Source organism: Apis laboriosa, unplaced genomic scaffold (assembly GCF_014066325.1).
Source record: "Apis laboriosa isolate Shangri-la unplaced genomic scaffold, ASM1406632v1 scaffold108_cov151, whole genome shotgun sequence".
NCBI lineage: Eukaryota > Metazoa > Arthropoda > Insecta > Hymenoptera > Apidae > Apis > Apis laboriosa.
In genome coordinates, this window is record NW_025220781.1 from 179853 (window position 1) to 199043 (window position 19191).

Here is a 19191-nt window from a genome sequence, read left to right on the forward strand (position 1 = left end):
CTAGGGTATTTTACGGATCCAGTTTGTAAATATTTTGCGTGACGGAGTGTAAACCCCTCTTTACCTGTCACGTGTGCCGTTTCACAATTTTTCGAGACAATTTTTCAACACCGACGTGAATCGATCCAGTGGGGATAACAATCTAATTTTTCAGTTTAGTAACCCTTGATGGGATTAATCGCGATCCTTTGCGCGAGGCATTTGTTACGTAAATTTTTGATTGTTGGGAATTTCGTGGAAAAATTCGACTGTGATTAATACAAAGCGTATAGAGAGTTTTACGAACTTCGTTGATTAAAACGATGGGATTAGTTTCGAAAGAGATTTTTAATCGAAATTAAAGTGAAGAATTTCTTTGAAGAAGAATCGAAATCAGTCAGAAATCAGGACATTGGGCGTAGATTAAACAAGATAGATAAAATAGAAAGAAGATCTTTAAAAATAATCTTATTCAACAATGCGCAGAATTTCGAGATAATAGATATTAAGAGACTAAAATAAAAAGATTCACGTCACTTTATAAAGGATACACGTTAATCTATATGACTTTTAACGCCCATGTTACAAAGGAGTAACCCTTTGAGTGTTTGAAGTTCATACTTCGCGCAAGATGAAAACTGCCGAAGCAGTTTAGTGTCATGCAAGCGCACAAGCAACCCCGAGAGACGCCTACAATACCCTTGAAAGAGATTAAAGTGTCCAAAGTTAATTCTATATCCGATTAAAATATATTTCATAAAAATTTTACTTAACAAGTTCTATATACACAACTTTTAAAAAAAATACAACATCGAAATAGAAAATTACTTGTTTCGAGAAGACAACAATCCTCAAATTTTGTAACAATAAATAATATAATAGTCGACGTATATTTCCATATATATATAACAAACTACAAACGAGAATAAATAAATCTTCATAAAATTCTCGCTTTATAACGGAGCATAATTCATCCGATACATACCTCCCTCCCCTCATACATACCTAAAATTTCCCCAAGGAATACCATCCCATAAAAGGTAGAAGAATTTCAAAACATGTGCATCGGAAGTAGCTCCTTGGAATGGATCATCCGCATGTCGAGAGTACACGTTACTACACTTAACGTAGCCACTCAGCCCTTCGTCTTACAAATTTACGTGTGTGCACACCGAGCACACGTGTGTGTGTACAAGACGCATGTGCGTACATAGCTTTACATACGGCTAGGGATCACGATATCTTGCAGTCGAGATACGGGACGCTTACACAACCCCTCTCTCCTCTCGATCTCCTACACCTTTCCCTACACAGTCTCCCCTCCCCCTCCACTCCTTAACTCTTCTTCGACACCTGGCAAGCCGCAACTTCGTATCCGACACTCCCCTGTCTCGGTTTCCCCGGGCTGAGAGTTAATTCGCGCCGCGTAATTCGGTGTGGGTGGGAACGGATGTAGTTGGCGTATGCTAAATGAGGAAGAGCAAAGATCCCGTGGCTTTGCCGTTTCGAAACTGTGGGGACAGGTTCTGTTGGAATTTTGAGGCGTGCTTTTGGCACGCTGCTAGATGATCGAACTTGGATGAATTGGAATTAACGGGAAGTTGGATTGTTGGTTTGATATTAATTAATGTATAATAACGATTTTACGTATTTCTTTTTTTGTATGTAATTGGAAGATCAAATTGTTTCAGAAAGTTTAATAGTTGGGGATCGTTAAATCTCTATTTTCAATCACTGTAAGGATAATTATCTTTATCTTGTTATTAAAATTATTATAATTGGAATTCTGGAATATAAAATGATGAAACTCCTTTAGATTCATTTTCTTCGTAATCTAAAAAAACCAGCCTCGTAATTGACGTTTCACGAACGTTACAAGCGAACGTAAAAGCAGACGTTACGACTCTGCAAGATTGCAGGAACGATGAAACGCGAGGTATGTAATTTACGCGGTTCTTCTTCGGTGGTAAAATTGTATCATAGTGGTTGCATCATAGTATGTGTACATAGATATATATATATGAGTAAGAAAGTAAACGATGGGGAGGAACGTTCGCCGATTATTATCGCGAAACCTTTCGCCTGAGAGGTTACAGGGACGCGCATACTCGTTACACGTAGGAAACCCTTTGCGATTCGCGCGGGGTTAAATTCGACGAGGAAAGGAAATCCCATATGTCGAGAAGTCCCAGCACGTTACCCTCGATCCACCATATATTAACCCGGGAATTGAAGGGAGGGGGAGAGACACAAGTCGTTGACAAGATTTTCATCCCCGTATTCCTTTTCATTTCACTCTCATGATCTCTTCCGTTCTCCATCGTTCTTCGCCTCCTCATCGACCTGTAATTAAAAAGAAAAAGAGGAAATACGAAAATCGTGTTCAAATCGAGCGTGTAAGAGATTTTGTTGATATTGTTAACGAAGGAAGGAACGAGGATCGAACGTTAACGATTATGTCAAGAGGTTTAAATATTTTATTAATTATTATTAAGGAAATTTGATTTCGACTTGAAGATTGATGGAAAAGAATTTCACTAGCAGAGAATTATTTTGAAATGGAAGGAATTGAAGGATGTTAAGAATTTTATATGTAGACAGAGAGTCATAGAGAGTTCAAATGTATTTTTAATATATCTAAGAGATTGAAAGAAAAATTATTACCACGTTATTCTTTTCATTTGATTAAAGAATGAAAGAATTACGAAATCATTGTACAATGATAAGAAATTATCATTTGAATCTAGGGAGAGAAATTTCAACTTTTATTAGATGCTATGGGAAAAGTATGCAATATCGTAAAGCGTTACGATGTATTCTTTATTATATTTTTTCAACGCCATTGCCTGGTTGCATGTAAATCGTAAAAATTCTATAAATTGTGAAACAAGGATTTTACGATCATTCTGCGCCCATTAAATATATCCGTGCTACGATAAAAAATCATAGCATAACGTTTTTTTCAATGAAGGGAATAAAAAATTAGTTGAATCGCAGTAAAGTGTTTATAGAAAAGAGAGAGAAAGAAAAAGAGAAGAGACGAATATATCTTGACTGTGGACATTGATATTCTTGGAAACAAGGGACAAGAGAAATTTTTTATTCCCTAAAATTCTTCTTAATCGAAACGACCAATCTCTTGATTATCGAACCGATATTCATTGGTCGATTCTATTTTTCAAAAAATCAAATAAAAAGGGCGTATCTCGATGAAATTAATTCTAATGTTGTTCAACTATTCTATTCTATTTCTCTGTATTATAAAATTTACAAACAGAGAGCCTTCGATTACAATAAATAAGTTTCCACGGGATGAAAGTTTTCGGTAACCAAAAGCCAGTCCATAATCGGACAGAAAACTTCGCGCCAATTTTATTTGATACTTTAATAATCTAATTTAAACTTAGAGCCGATTGGCATTCATCTAACTTAATTAAAACTTTAATTAGTCGATCAAACTTAAGAATATTCCCACTTCTTTTCTTTTTTTTACCGCTTTTTCAATTAAACAATATCGATCCCGAAAAGGGGAAAAATTCAATCGATTCATCGGTCCTGAAAATCGTCCTGAAAAAAAAAAGACTAATAAGGGGGTAAAAGGATAAAAGCTGATTCTCCCTCATCAACCAATACTCCTATCCACAAAATCCACGAACCCATTTCCTTTTCTCGTCCCCGCCCACTTCGAAAAATCTTCTCCAAAATTTATTCCCACTTCGAAACTCCTAATCGCGTTTCCCTCTCCCGAACGCATGCATACGTAACACACCCACGACAAACACAACTAACCCCTGGAATACTTCTTCCAGGGGGGACTTCCTCCTGAGAGGAAACGGACAGGAAACGACGCAGGAGCGGAGAAAACTTTTCCACCGCGAAACTGGCCGTGCCCAGAACGTTGGAGGAGCATTGCGACTCTTTCGCATCGCGATCCCCCCTTTATCTTCCCCTCCCCGCATTTCATCCTTTTTTTTTCCACATCCTTTCTCGAGAGAAGGCTTCGAACCGAAGGCTCGCTCAAAAATCGGCGGCAACGTGTTACCAAGAAGTCTTCTCTCTTCCTCCTCCTCCTCCTCCTCCTCCTCCTCCTCCTCTCTTCTCCGTCCTTTAGCCACGGATTAAAGTATCGGCGACACCAGCCGCGACTGAATAATTCAGGACGAAAGTTTGAGAGCCGCAAGATGGGGGAGGAGGAAGCCCCTGGTGTGTCGTCGACGACGAAGAGAGGTTCAGAGCTTTTCAAAACGATCGAAATTCGCTTTGTGTTGCAGGGTTCGCGCTGATGAGGATCGTCGAGGTGTACAAGGAGATTCAGGAGCAGGAGATGAATATCGTGAGTACTTTTGTTTTCTTTTCTTTTCTTTTTTTTTTTTTTGAGGGGGGTATTTCGGATTTGTCGCCACTGTTGTTGGAAATTTAACCGGAAAATTTTCTGGGATAACATTTTTGTTCCATTAACTTGGCCCGTGTTTTGTTCTCGTTTTATTTTCTTTCTTTCTTTCCTTTTTTTTTTTTTTTTTTTTTTTTTTTTTGAGGATAAAAGTAATAGGATTTTGTTGGGTAGAGAGGTAGCTACGCGCGCGAATCTCTCCGGAGTGTTGAAAGAAGAGTGGTCGAGATTATTCTGGTCGAGATTATTCCGATCGATGGATATTAGTTAAGGTGGGTGGACGCAGAGATAGAAAAGAAGAAACGAGTAAGAGAGAATCTTTTTAATGTATTATTATTTCGTATAATTTCTTTGATATCTTCGTGTCTCTTTAACTCAAGATTCTTAGAATGATAAATATTGAACGTCATTAAATTGTTGAAAAGAAATCAATAATGCAGAATCTGGCGATAAATTGCAAATTAGAAGAAAGTAACATTGTGAAACTCTATAGATCACAAAAAAAAAAAAACAACGATAAATTAAAGCCAAACCCAAAACAAATACGAAATACGTCTGACGGAAAAATTAAATATTAAATATCTAATCTTTCAAGTACGATGATTTTATAAAGAGAAAGAAAGAAAAAATATTCCTTTCATTAATATCTTCTATGTGAAGAAATCTCTCAACACCATAAACTTTGGAGGCAAAGATTTTCCAAATCCCCGGCCAATGCAATGAATTATGTACCATAACGTTTCCAATCCGCGCGGAACGCGATAAATCTTCCACCCTAACGAACCCTATGCACACCCCCTGCGTACACATCTCCCTCGATAAATCGCATCTCGCCGAGTATCGCCGGCCACCTTCCCAAAATCAAACGTTGAATACTTGATAAGAACGATCCACGGTGGAGCAAGCATTCGTAACGAGGATTTCCAAGAATTTCTCCTCGAGAGCGAGAGATATCGAATATATAAATCGCCTCCACCTTCGTTCACGTTCGGATTATTTAAATAAACGAGCGCTGGCTGACGCAATTAAAACTGGGGAAGGGGAGGGAAGAGACGAAACGGCGAATCCGTGACGCGGGGCCAAAGTTCCAATCCAACCCCCCCTCCTCCCTCTCCGGAATATTAATTGGAAAGTTAAAAGAGAGTTTTGGTCATTTAACCCTCCCCTCCCCTCCGCTCTGATCGCCCAACTTTGTACCCTCCCTTGTATTCTCGACGTTCTTCCAGTCTTTCAACGGATGTTCCAACACCACCCCCTCTCCCCCGTTGGCTCCTTCGTTCCTTTTTCTTTCTTTCTTTCTTTCTTTCTTTTTTTTTTTTTCATCCCTCCCATCATCCCGCCCTCGGCTCAGAAACACATGGAAAATCTCTTTGATCCTTGCGCGACCCCTAGCCTGCCTTCCGGGTGAGATTACACACCTGCAGACGTCTCTCTTTTGAGAGTGAAAATTCGTTTCGACCGTAACGACATGTTATTACGATTTCGCCCCGCGGACAGTGATACGGGCAGCCGTGTTTTCGAAATGGCGTTCCGCGAGGAAACGTTCTCCTCCGCTGTGGATGCTCTTGGAATTTAAAAAAAGATCCTTTGGATCTTGGAAGCGAGCGAAGAAATGAGAAATCTCACGAAGATGTGGTTTTGCTTGCAAGCCGATTTCATCTGTTGATGAATTTAGAAGATAAATGATACTTGATCGATGAATATTCATTATTTATTTATCCTAAAGCTTGTATAAATAGCTCTCCCTTTGAGTAAGAAGAAATCATCTTCTTCGATTCAATAAAAATAAAATATCTTTAAAAGCGAATGTCGAGATTGAGAAAAGGAATCTTTATCAAAAATTGTACGTTCGTTTCATTATTATCTTTTATCCTCGATAATCATAGGATCCTAAAAAAAAAAACCAGATGGATCTGAAACGATAGAGATCGGTAAATGATAAATTTCCACTTTTCCCCTTCCTTCATATGAATATTCCAAAACTGCCATTGTCCATGTATCGCAAGGTAACACCCCGTTTTCATTTCAATGACAATGCGCCATAAAGATCGTCCACCCTCCGGGGCCACTGTGCCGCTTCCACGCGGTGTTTAAAATCCGTGGCAACGTCCCTTGTTCCGTTTCCTCCGAAATATATTCCCGCCGCGTTGATACCCGTCCTCCTTTATGGAGAATATCCCCCAACAATGATCCCAGACCCATTATGAACGATCCTCCGTTCGTAACAGCCGTCGTACGCCGCGCAATCGTTTCCAAGCGAAACGTTAAAGTCTCGAAGATTGAGATCCCCTTTGATCCCCCAAACCCGCCCATATTTTCCACCAAACGAAGAACAATGTTTCGAGCGGCAATAACGAGCACCGGTTATTGCGCGACAGTTATTTCCACGGGAATTGTGGAACCAACCATCTTGTTGCATCTCCATTTCCGTCTTGAGATCGGACGTGGAAGAAAATCGCGTGGAAGACACGGAAGATTCGTTCGAACTCTAATTGTTTCTTATACGTGATCGTGGTCGAGACAGTCTGGATCAAAAAGTAATTGTTTCTCTTAACAACTACCGGATATTATCTTCTTTCCGCGTTTTATAGCTCTGGAGGGAGAGGGAGGGGTGGTTCAGCTCGATATTGGATGATTTAGAGCTCGTTTCTTTCCGGGGGAGGGGGAGGATTCGTGGGAATAATCGTCGAATCTTTCGAAGATATAGAGGTTCATATCGTATCAAAGGGAAGTTTTTCGATTCCTCTGTACAATGTTTCGCATTCGATTTTTCCGCGATAAGGATGAATAAGGGGGTTGAAGTAAACTTTGCCGCCCCGTGTTATGAGATTTCTTCGATCGCCCGTCGTGAGTTCTTTTTCTTATTCGATTTCGAATCGTGGTAAATTGTACATTTTTTTTTTTTTCATAGAAAATCTTATACAGCGAATTTTCAAAGACGATGACGTGAATAAGAATAGATGAAGATTTATCAAATTGGAAAACGAGGAGACATCCTTGATTTCGATCATTAACTTAACCAAGTCGAAATTTTATCAACGTTAAAATTAACGAACCTATCAAACATTGATATTTTACATATTTACTGTTATTATCGCTGTTAAAGTGTTTTCGATTAATATCGAAATAAACATCGCATCATACACACGTCAATTTGCTCCACCAAGGCCAAAAATAATTTCCTCCGCGTGCAAACGTATCGAGTCACTCGTTAATTTCCCTATTTAATTAAATAATCCAACAATTCCAATTATACCAATTTTCAAGGATAACCTAACTTGATTTCCCTATTTAATTAAATAATCCAACAATTCCAATTATACCAATTTTCAAGGATAACTTAATTTGATTCGTATATATTATTCATTTCGGGAAGAAACGAAACGAGTTTCGAGAAGAGAATTCGTTCACCGTATAGTGCTGCCACCCCGCGGCGCTACCGATAAACCAACCGCAACTCCGATCTCGCTACTTTAAACGAGAGCCCCCCCCCCCCCCCCCCCCGCCCTCGACCGTTCATCTTTTAAACCCATAAAACTGATTCAACGGCCGGACCAAATTGTTCCTCCACTGTGTATTTCCGCGCGATTAGGCTTGGCAACGAAGCACGAGGGAGGCGCGAGAACGAGGAAAGGACATCCTCGCGGATGTTGCCAGACGAGAGACCCGAGATCTGACGTAATCTTCGGGAATGGAGGCGGAAGAAGGGGAGGCGAAGGCGCGAGGCGAAGAAAGCAAAGGGGTTGGGGAGAAGAGGGATGCTGCTGCTATGCGCGTTGGCCTGAGACAACGACCTTTCGTGCGTGAATGGGGTTTGGATATGCGTTTCCTATAACGCAGTGGTGGAAACGGTCCCGGGGTCGAGAGGGCCCGCTGAGAATTCAGAGGAAAGGAAATGCAGGGGGAGGAGTGGGGAGGGGAGAGAGACATATGTACGGAACGCGGGGTGAAAATATTAAACGGGAGAAAGTATGCGTGAAATGTGAAACCGAAGGTGGAAAGATGGAAGGGGGGCTTGTCTGTGGGGAGGGAGGGGAGGAGAAGATTAATTATTGGGGATTTGCATTTTGCGAGTGGATTGGATAACGAGTGGAGGTGAAGGAAAATAGTAGAAAGTGGTTGTTATGGTAAAATGTTTGGAGAGGAGAGTGAAGGAGTAGTGGGTTATGTCAGGTTCGTCGAAGATGGGAAGGAGGAAGATTAATTGTCAATTGTGCTTTGATGGGGAAGAAATAGTTAGGGGGATGATGAGGTGAAAATTTATTGGTGAATTTTTTAAGCAAAATTTTTATCTTATCGTAAGCACGGCTCTATTTTTATTTTTACGTAAAAACATTGTATCGAGTTATTTTCAATTACTCGAAATCGAAATGATGAACCGATTTTTAATAAAGGTTTTTTTTTAATAGATCCTTTTTTTCAGATGGATTGCACAGCGCATATTTATTGAATTTTCTCGTATCTAAAATATTTTATTGTATCGTGAATATACACTGTATCTTCTTTTATTGAATTTTTCGGCCAAATAACTTCAAATCAACGAATTGTTGCGATTTAATCTAACTAATTGGGGAAAAATTTTTTACAATTTTAAAAATTCGACCAACGAATTTTACGGAGTTACTTCGATATATTTCCCGACGGATAAATTCCGCCGTGACGGACATCGAATTGCATTATTCCAATATAATTTAACCCTTCGAAAAACGAAGAAATCTATAAATTAAAAATTTCATCTCACGATTTACACAATGTATCGGCGAGCGGAATAATTAAATGGAATTTTATTTAAATCGACCCTGTATCCTCACCATTCCATTCTTAACGATACGAATATCAACCCTCGATGCACTCGAGCATCCGCTTAACAAGATAAACGACGCCGATTCCTTCCTCTTGGTCGAAGGGACTAATTCAATTTGGAAGGGTAATACCTGGAAAGCGTCACAGGCATTATCGCATTTTTCTTCGAGGCTGAAAATCGACTACGATGCTCGACGGCCGGATGAGCCAAGAATGAAATGAGAACAGCGATGGCGGAAAATGGAAGGAGGTCAAATTACTCTCCCTCTCCCTCCCCTTCCCTCTTCAAGGCCGTGAATGGATGGATATTTCAGGTATTATCAAGGATAGATTCTTCTCTGTATATTTTATGACGAAATATCCTTTTGTGTACCCTTTCGATAACCCAAGATTCTCGGGCTATCGAAATTTTAAATTTTCCCCCATCGATTTTATCACTTTATTTCCTTCCATCGTCCCATTGGAAACTTGAAATACGAGAGAGAGAGAGAGAGAGAGAGAGAGTCACGATTGATCAATTGAGATTAAAAAAAATTAAAATAGAGCTCGAAGAAAATCGTTAAATTTTCGTTCCATTGTTTTGTATTTATATTTATCGTATTTTATATAAATACAATAATTGATGTTATATAATATCGTATTTTAAATTTTTTCGAGGATCATTTTCTCGGGTGCAAAAGTTAGTTGATTATGTGAAACTGTCGCGTCGTGTTTCCACAAGATTTCACAAATGTAATTCGTAACAAATCTCTTTTTTCCTTTTTTTTTTTTTTTTTCTTCTTTTCTTTTTCTTTTCGACATTTTAATTAACTCGTCGCTTATACATTGGAAGGAAATAATTCTTTCAGTTCCACATGACGTGATACCATTTATTATAAAAATCTTTTATAAAGGAAAGAAAATTGCGTGGAGAATATTTAATATTCGTCCTGGTATCTGCGTCGCGAGTGAATTAATTTTCGACGTAATTAAGCCAACCCGGCTATACCGATATAAGGTTTTAATGAAATCCACGATAAAAATTTTTCCATAGATAACATATATCCCGTCTACGTACCGGACCGGTGGAAATGCGTAAAAGCGACAAAGAAATGAGGAAGAACAAATGGAGTTTTTCAGCTTTTAGAAAGCTTCATTTGCATTTTTATTGTTTTCATCGATTAATACGGTACTGTTCCACGCTTAAAAAAAAAAAAAAAAAATAATAATTCTCGGGAATGCTACATCACCGATAAGATAGAATTAATAAGATAAGATAAGAGGAGAACTCGTTATTTTAATAAACTCGGTTAATTCGCAGCATAAGAAATAAATATATCTTTTTTCTTTTTCTGTTTCCAGATTAAAGATATATATTCTTGACATCTGTCCTTGGATCTATAAAGAGATTATCCCTCTTATCCCTGATCGTACAATATCATAAAGAAACGTTTCTATTCATCTACAACACAAAGAGAACAAGAAAATAAACCGAAATGAAATTGTAACGTTCCACAACCAATCGAGTTGATTTCACAGTAATAAAATTAATCAAATTAAATGGTATCATCGTGACGAAAAGATGGCGAAGCTTACTAGAGCTCACTTAAATATCGAAGCTTACTGGAGTTAAACGTCGAAACGAAGTTTGAAAAACTATCGAGCGAAAGAAAAAAAAAAAAAAAAAAAACAAAAAAGATAAAAAAGGAGATTCGAGAAGCATATTCAAAATTTACATAAATGTAATTCCAACTCGCGTTGCTCATCACGTTACCGGCCGTTCCACACCCGTTCCTCTAATTCGAAACGAAAGGCAATCAACGAGGAACAAGTGACTGTTCCACTGATCCCGCACATCGAATTTCCATTAGAATTCCCCCAATAGTTCCATTCACGGTTGATTCGATCGGTTGTCTCGCGGAATTTTTCCCGCGACTAAGAAAGACGAGGGGCGGAGGGGTAAGGAGCGAAAACACTCGCCAGATGAAAATTCACTGTCTCTCCTCCCGTGGCAGCTTCATTGTTACAAAGGAGTGAGTGCGCGTGGTCGATTGATCGCCCCGCGCATTGGCTCAGTTTGTTTCTCCGGGGAGCGAAAGAGAAACTTTTGAGATATGGTCCTCGTGACGTGTAATTCGTAGCCCTGATCCGTTGCGTGGGGCGAGGGAAGGGCGGAAAGGAGGGGGAGAGGGAGAGGAGAAAAAGCGCGGAAAAAACTCGAGCTCGATATGTAGTTACTGTCAGGGCGGACAAGCGGCTTCCCCGGGGAAAAGTCGCCTCTCTCGATGAAAACTACTCTCACCCCCTCCCCCTCCCGGTTGCGCCAAAGCTTTTCCAGCTACACTTGTCGATATAGTTTCCCCCGAAGTGACGAGCAGGGTTAGTGGATTATTCGAGGGGTTAATGGGATGTGAATGGCGTGGAATAAGCAGGATAGAATAGCTTGGTCGGTCGGATGAAATTTTCGGCCTTTTCTCCTTTCAGATTGTGTTCATGATTGTGTTCCAATTTCGTTTCTTTTTTTAATTCAGGGTTACAATTTAAAATGTATCACTGTTCTTTGTAGATAGATAGTTAACGTGATTCAATCTTCGACGAGCGATCTCACCTATCGTGCCTTCTTATTTATCGAGTTTTAACAATCAGAATCAGTAGAAGTTTATTTATTTATTAGATTGCATTAGATGAAAAGAGGAGAAAGAAAATAGAATCAAATAACAAACATTCCTGTCCTTTCCTCTAATTCTTTCATCTATTTATCATGAAAAACTTGGAAACTGCACTCCCTCCAAGCGAAATTTAACAAGGAGTCAACGAGCAAATTGGTTGCTCGCAAAAACTGGGCCAGAGTAACGAGATAACAACCAAATAAAATCCTCCACTATCTTCCTCTTCCACTCCTCCTACCTCATTATTATAATTCTCTTCGAAACAAATCTCACTCCAGGACAAGATACCGGATACCTAATAGATCCAAATACCGATCAAAATTTCCAAAAGAAAAAAAAAAAAAAGAAACCCAAAAAGAAAATACACCTTTCGAAACAAAAAAAATCCTCAGCCATCTCCCACTGTGTCTCGCGCTAAGATTTGCTCCAAAGCAAGGTGAAAAAAGAAAGCCTCCGCCTCTCTATCCATCCCTCTTTCTTCCTCCTCCCATTCTCACCCCCTTTCCCGCATAGCTAGGGAAGCAAGGGAAGCTTTTCAAGACGTGGGGAAACCCGGGTATAAAAAGCCGGGCAAAGTCACGGACCTTCCCCAGTCGGCGAAGCAAACATCTCTGTCTCTTTCCCACCCTCTCCCTCCCCTGCTCCTCCCCCCCTCTTCCTCGCCCTCCCCGTGTGCAAATTTGAACGGGTGGGAACCGAGCGCGTCAGCGCCCTCTCTGCTCCTCTCTGCGCCCCCACCCCCATCCCCCTTTCCCAAACTCGACGTCTAGCCGGTTGGTACCGGATGGTATTCGCTTTCATCGGGGCCGAATCCTGGGCACTTCCGGGTGCCGTGCGTCAATGGGAACGTCTAACGTTGGCGGGTGAGTGCGAGTTTTACGTCCGCGTTTCAATATTCATTAGGAAGGGCGAACGGACGGACGGGAATTCCAACGTTCCCTCCCTCCAACGTTAGGTTCTTTTTCGTTGCGGGCCAGACGTAATGATACGTTGCCGGGGCTGGGTATTTTTGGTCGCGTATCGTTGGGAAAGGGGTAAAATGGAGGGTGTAGAACCCTTTTTTTAAAAGGTTTTTTTTTTTTTTTTTTTTAAGTTTCTTAACGACGAAATTAAATTGTCTATTTAAGTGGAACGGGATTAAGGGTTATTGTAACGGATTGAGGAATAGGGATTTCAGAGAGGAGGAAGTTAAAATTCGAAATTTTTTTTAGGGGAGTTACGTGTAGAATTGCGATGGACTGGAAACTGGAAGAATTGAGTTGAAATTGGGATTAGCTTGTACGATAAATTTTTCATTCAAATTTTCTCTAGTAAATCTTAATTAAATAATGTGTTGCACAAGTGGCTAACCCGGGGTTTAATGAGATATTTCGTATATCCCCTGTATTCAGAAACGTGTACGTTATTCAACGTGATATTCAATAGGAAGGGTTCATTTGTGTTTTATTATTTTCATAAAACGTTTATTAAAATTAAAATTAAACATTCCGACTTTATGAAAGGTTATATTAGATCTCGTTGTTGATATTCACTTATTTTCTTAATCATTTGGCTTGTTTCATTTTTAAAACTTTCGGACAGATAATATAATTCTTGTTCAAAGAGTACAGAAACTAAAACACATATCTATTTAAACTTATCAAGAACTCGTACGTATATTACATTTCCAATAGAAATCCACGATTTGTATTCAATTTATTTTATCCCGTTTCCATGTATGCGGAGGAAAGTTTTTCCTGAAGAAAGTGAGTTTTTCAAGAGGTCTCCTCCGTCAACACTTTCGACTCGATTGCCATATCTCAGAGGCATCTCCCTTCCACCATAAAAAGGGAAAACAAGGCTCGTCGATTGGCTTCATTCCAGCCAGGGACATTCTCTAGTCACAACAAGAGAGGGGAGGGGAAGAAAAACTTCGTCGTATCGTACCTTTTCACTTGGCAAAAACTCGAGGCCCGTTAATATATCGGTCTTTATTATTGCCGATTCACCGTGCTACCCCACCTTCCCTTTTCTCGTCGAGGAAAAAAACGATTAACGAGGAAGGGGAAAGTTCACGAAGATTCGTCCAAGTTACTTAGCCATTCGTTCGAGGGGGGAGGGAATCCTGTAACAACAATCGTTGAAGCGGCCTTCTTCGGCACAAAGGTGCGATGTTTATAATGAAGCCTCCCCCTCCCTCCTTTGAGAACTTTTACTTCTCCCAGTGTAAAAGTTGCCGGCGGAACAGCTTTGGGGACTCTTTGAGAAACCTTTCAGGAACCGTGATCATTAAATTCGTAACTTGTTGCTGAAAGGAGCGGTGGCCCTCTTTCGTTTCGTGTCTCAATTACTCCATCCTATCTATAAATTTACTACCCTATATACGGTATCGAGCGACCAAATTGTTACAAAGAGTTACAAATTATCATCCCTTTAAAGTTTTGATCGAGGAACGGAATTGATGATACCATGATTCAAAAAGATACTCGTTGACAATTAAAAGTTAACTTGTTTATTTCTTTCTATTTTTTGTTAAACTAAAAAATTTGTTAAATTAAAAATTTTTTGTTAAAGAATAAAATGTCTTTATCTTTTTTTTAAATAAATTTTAATATTACAATTCATATAGAATATTGCTTGACAATAATAATCAATTAAATATTAAATTTAAAGTTAAATATTAAATTTGTAACTTTAGATTTACAATTTCAAAGTATAAAAATATAAAAGACATTCTATCTTTATGAATATGAATGCCTTTATTGCTTGATAATAATAATTAATGTTAAATATTAAATTTGTAACTTTAGATTTACAATTTCAAAGTATAAAAATATAAAAGACATTCTGTCTTTATGAATATGAATGCCTTTATCTTTTTTTTTTAATAAATTTTAATATTACAATTCATATAGAATATTGCTTGACAATAATAATCAATGTTAAATATTAAATTTGTAAGTTTAGATTTACAATTTCAAAGTATAAAAATATAAAAAATATTCTATCTTTACGAATAATGATTCCAATATTGTACAACGTATTAATTCAATTCCATCCTTGATCAAATTTTAATCGAGTGATAATCTCAAAGGTAATAATTTGATTGTCCACTCTAATACTCTATTGAAAAGAAAAAATATCACACCTTTCTACCTGCAAAAGTTCTCTCCCCCCAAGTTCTTACGGTATATCAAACGTTTCATCGTATTCAATATTTGATAGAAAATCCTGCAAACGTTTCGTGGAACTTGGTTCTCTCGCTGGGATGCGAACTTTCAGAAACTTTTCTCCCTTGACACTGCCAACAAAGTCGAGGATATATATATGTATATATATACACATATCTTTTTTAAAAAATATCCGACAAACAAGCGTTGAATGTTGGTTCCAGCTTTAAGAATGGTTCTTCTTGAAAAATTCATAAAAAAAAAAATAAAAAAGGGGAGGGTTTGTATTGAATAACCATGATTGAACATGATAGAAGACCCCTCCGAGTCACGACCTTTCACCACGGCCCATTGGATTCCCCGCTAATCTGCGCGAAAGGGTCCATCGGCCCCCCCTCTCCCTTTTTGCAGACGATCGTTTCACCGCCAATAGCTTCAAAAGGTTCGAAAGGTAATGCAAGCTGCTCGAATTTGAGCCAGACCACTCGAAGGATTCATCCTCGCTCCCTTCCACCCCCGCCAAACCCTTTCTCTCTCACCCCCTTTTGGCAATCCACTTAAGAACATAAAGCTGTCCGCCTTCTTTCCCCCAGAACTTGGAAATTACTGAATAGATTTCGTAGTTTGATGGATGCTTGGACGCCAAATCGTCATCGAGTCCTGATGCATTCTGAGGAGGAGGAGGAGGAATTCTGAAGATATGTAGGGGATGTAGATGGTCGATGATTCAAAATTAACTCAAGTATTGTACGAATAACATTTAATTTTAAAGAAAATCTATCTTTATATTTATTGATTTAAGGGATGCTAGGATAACGTATTCATCGATCTTAAATGTCCTCTGTGAAAAAAATTTAAATATTATAAGTTAACATGATAAACTATTAATAAATATGTTTTAAAAATTGTTTTTATATTTTAAAATGTGAAGAAAAAGATGTATGAATTCTTTTCACGATACATTTGAAAATGAAAGTGATTAAAAATGGAGGCAAAAGTTGATTGGTTTCCGTTCAATCGTTATATTTCGAATATTGGTATTCGCCGATCGCGAAGAACAAAGGGGTTAACGGTGGTGGATTCCTTCTCCGCAATGGAGAGTAAAAAGGGAGGAGGAGGGAGGGAAAAGGGGTGAAAACAATGAAATAAGCAACTAAAGCCACAAGCACTGGAAATGGATCGTAAAGTCCGACTGTAAAAGTTTCGAACTCGGCATTAAAATTGCACGGTGTTGTTTCACGGTTATCCTTCCCGTTGCTCGAATTGCTTAATTAAATTCGAGACTTTGTAAATCAAAACACGTTGAACGAAATTTCGAGCAGCATTTTGCTCGAGAGGGAGAAGGCAACTGGTTTGCCAGCGTGAAAAGTTTCCTGGCAAAATTTACTTTTTGATCGGCTTGTCAGGGAACAAGGAAGGAAGAAAAAATCATGGGAAAGAGAGGAGGAGAGAGATAGATAGAGAGAGAGAGAGAAAAGAGAGAAGGGAAAGATCCGTCGAATAAATAACTCCATGTGCTTCTATGAGGCGACGAGAAAGCCGAACGTAAAACTGTCAAAACGCTTAAATAAAATCGACCGTGCGTGCATTGCGTCGCTTCAAGAAGAGTTGCAACGAAGAGTCACGTGGAAAAATTCATGATTTGTTCGCCGCACAATGCAAAAACTAACAATCGCTTCACGATATTTTATATACACTCGTATGAATAACTTTTGTCTATGAAACTTCTCCTTCGAATCCTTTCTCTTTTCGAATATTTCGAATTCTTGGAGAAATAAAATAATATATTCGTATGCATTGCGTGCATCGTGAAAATAAATTTAATTATCTAAAAAAGATTAAAAAAAAATATTCTTATCGTCTTGTAAAATTCCACTATTATCTTATTAATATTGGAATAAAGATATCGATAAGAATTACAGCTAAAAACATAAATATATAATGATTCTAGATTCTAAATTCAATATCTTTTTTCGAGTACTTTCCTCATTTCTGAATGAAAATGATCGAACGTGTTGATCCACGGTATTCACAAAGCACACAAACTTTTTTTAAGAAATATTTCGACTTATTCGAAAGCTGATCTTTGATAAGAGATCGGTGAAAAACGAATCGTGAAGATCTTTTCAACGGATCAACAACTCCATTTCAACTCCCCGTATTTCTGTTCCCTTTTCATGGACACCATCGGGGGATAGAAGGCTATCCACTCGTGAAAACGTATTTCTGATCGAAACGCTGTCTCTAATCAATATCCATTAAGTCGTGGATGGGATGAAAAAAAAAAAAAAATTCCGATCAACCCCCAGTTATCCAGTTGTCCACAACCAACGTCAACTCCGTGGGTCTCGACGAATAGACTCTCTGATTTCTATTTCGTCGTGCCCGATAAATTGTTCACTGGAAAACGTACAATTTTGATTGTTGCTCAAAGGCAAATGCCTTTTTCGTCGAAGTTAGAAAAATAAAAAACGTTAAATAACCAATTACGTCAGCTGTATTAAAATATTTGTTACTCTATTTGTTATACACGTATAATATTCAGATACTGATTGATCTAATTCAAGAGAATTTTAAATTATACATAAATTATAATTAGTTAAGAAATATCACGAAAGTTAGTTAAATATTTCACAAAATTAATTAAAATATCCTAATATAATATCGTTCCTCTTATATAGAAGATCTTATTAATATTCAAATTCTTTTTTTTAAGCCAAGAGGAGAGGGATGAACATTTATTAACATCTTAGAAAAGAATCTCAGAAATTATTTTACTATCACACTTAAAATATACTTCCACAAATTATTGAATCGCATTTATTCGTATCTCTGGCGCGAAATTATATCCTCGAGTTTCATAAAAAATGAACGAAACTCCGAAGAAATTGAATTTCTAACAGAAAAATACTTTTATATAGCACTCCTCGTCCATCCTCGCTCTTTTTAATACCACGATATAAATCACCGCGTTCAACCGTCTCTGAACCGTCTCTAAAATAATGTGTCTCTGGAACAATCGCAAAGATAACAATAAACGGTGGTTAAAAAATTTTACGAGATTTCGCGTTCAACCGGTCATAGCGTTCCCCCCTAAACCCCCTAAACGTGAAACAGGCTTAAAAACAGGGTCGTGAAAAGCAGCAGCAGCAGCAGCCAGCAACATCGCGAAACGCGAGAGAAGAAACGGTTGCCTCTTTTACATAGGAAACGTTAAAAGTCCCTCATTACCTAAGCTCGTTTCGAATTCATCCCTTCCGCGCTTCCGCGCTTTAAAATTTTCCACCGTCTTGAACTCTGTCTAACTAGCGTTTCACTTTGCTTTCAGCTGAAAGCGTTCTACGTCGACCTACTGGTCCCCCTCGAGACGAACCTGGAGAAAGACACCAAGGTCGTGCAGGTGAGCATCAGTAGTCCTCGACCAATCCTGATGGGATGGTCCCGGCGGATTTTCTTGTTTCTTTCTTTTTTTTTTTTTTTTTTATTGAATAATTCAATAATATTCGCCGTTTCGTATAGAGCGAGCAGAAGAAGTTTCTGCAGCAGCACAAGACCAGGTCCGAAACTTATAGCAAAGCGGCGGCCACGATGAAGAAGCAGAGGAAAAAGTCGAGGGGCGCGAGCAAGAGTGGACTGGCCATGGACAAAGAGCTGAAGAATATGCAGATCCTCGAGGAGGAGAAGTCTAAGCTAGACGCCTTTTGTGAACAGAGTTTGAAGAATGTAAGTATGTAATGGACAAGCTCTTATAATGAAAAGCGGCCAGATACGTTCTCGTTTGAAATCTTTTTTTTTTTTTTTTCTTGTGCCAACTGTTCACGTCAGGTAACAGGGAAGATGATAATTAATCGAGGAATTATTGAGAATTGTCCACGGAATTAAGAAGATGTAGATTTCTTTTTCAGAGAGACAAAATTTATCTGATTTAATTGATACTCTGTTTAAATTAATAAATTGATTCATATAGATATATTTTTCATAATTTTTATTGTTTGGTATGAAATATAAGCATAAGTTAGGTATATGTTGAGCTAATGATATAGTTTCTTAGAAAATAGATATGTTTCCTTAATCAGTATTAACTTTTATACTAATTTTATTCAACTTGATGTTTTTATCAATTGTGTATTTAAATGTTTTAAACAAAAGAAAATTAAATTTTTAACAGTTTTTTATATATGGACACTTTTTACTTATTTTTTTAAGTATTCTAAAGTTAAAT

The 19191-nt window shown here is 38.3% G+C and overlaps 1 protein-coding gene across 1 annotated transcript in view; it reads left to right on the forward strand.

Moving 5' to 3' along the window:
* LOC122710585 (trichohyalin) overlaps positions 1 to 19191 on the forward strand; it is a 179949-nt gene that overhangs the window by 150671 nt on the left and 10087 nt on the right. The window contains exons 5-7 of the mRNA XM_043928514.1: positions 4251 to 4312; positions 18298 to 18369; positions 18489 to 18692. Coding sequence (XP_043784449.1) covers positions 4251 to 4312; positions 18298 to 18369; positions 18489 to 18692 — 338 coding nt within the window. The remainder of the gene's footprint in view (positions 1 to 4250; positions 4313 to 18297; positions 18370 to 18488; positions 18693 to 19191) is intronic.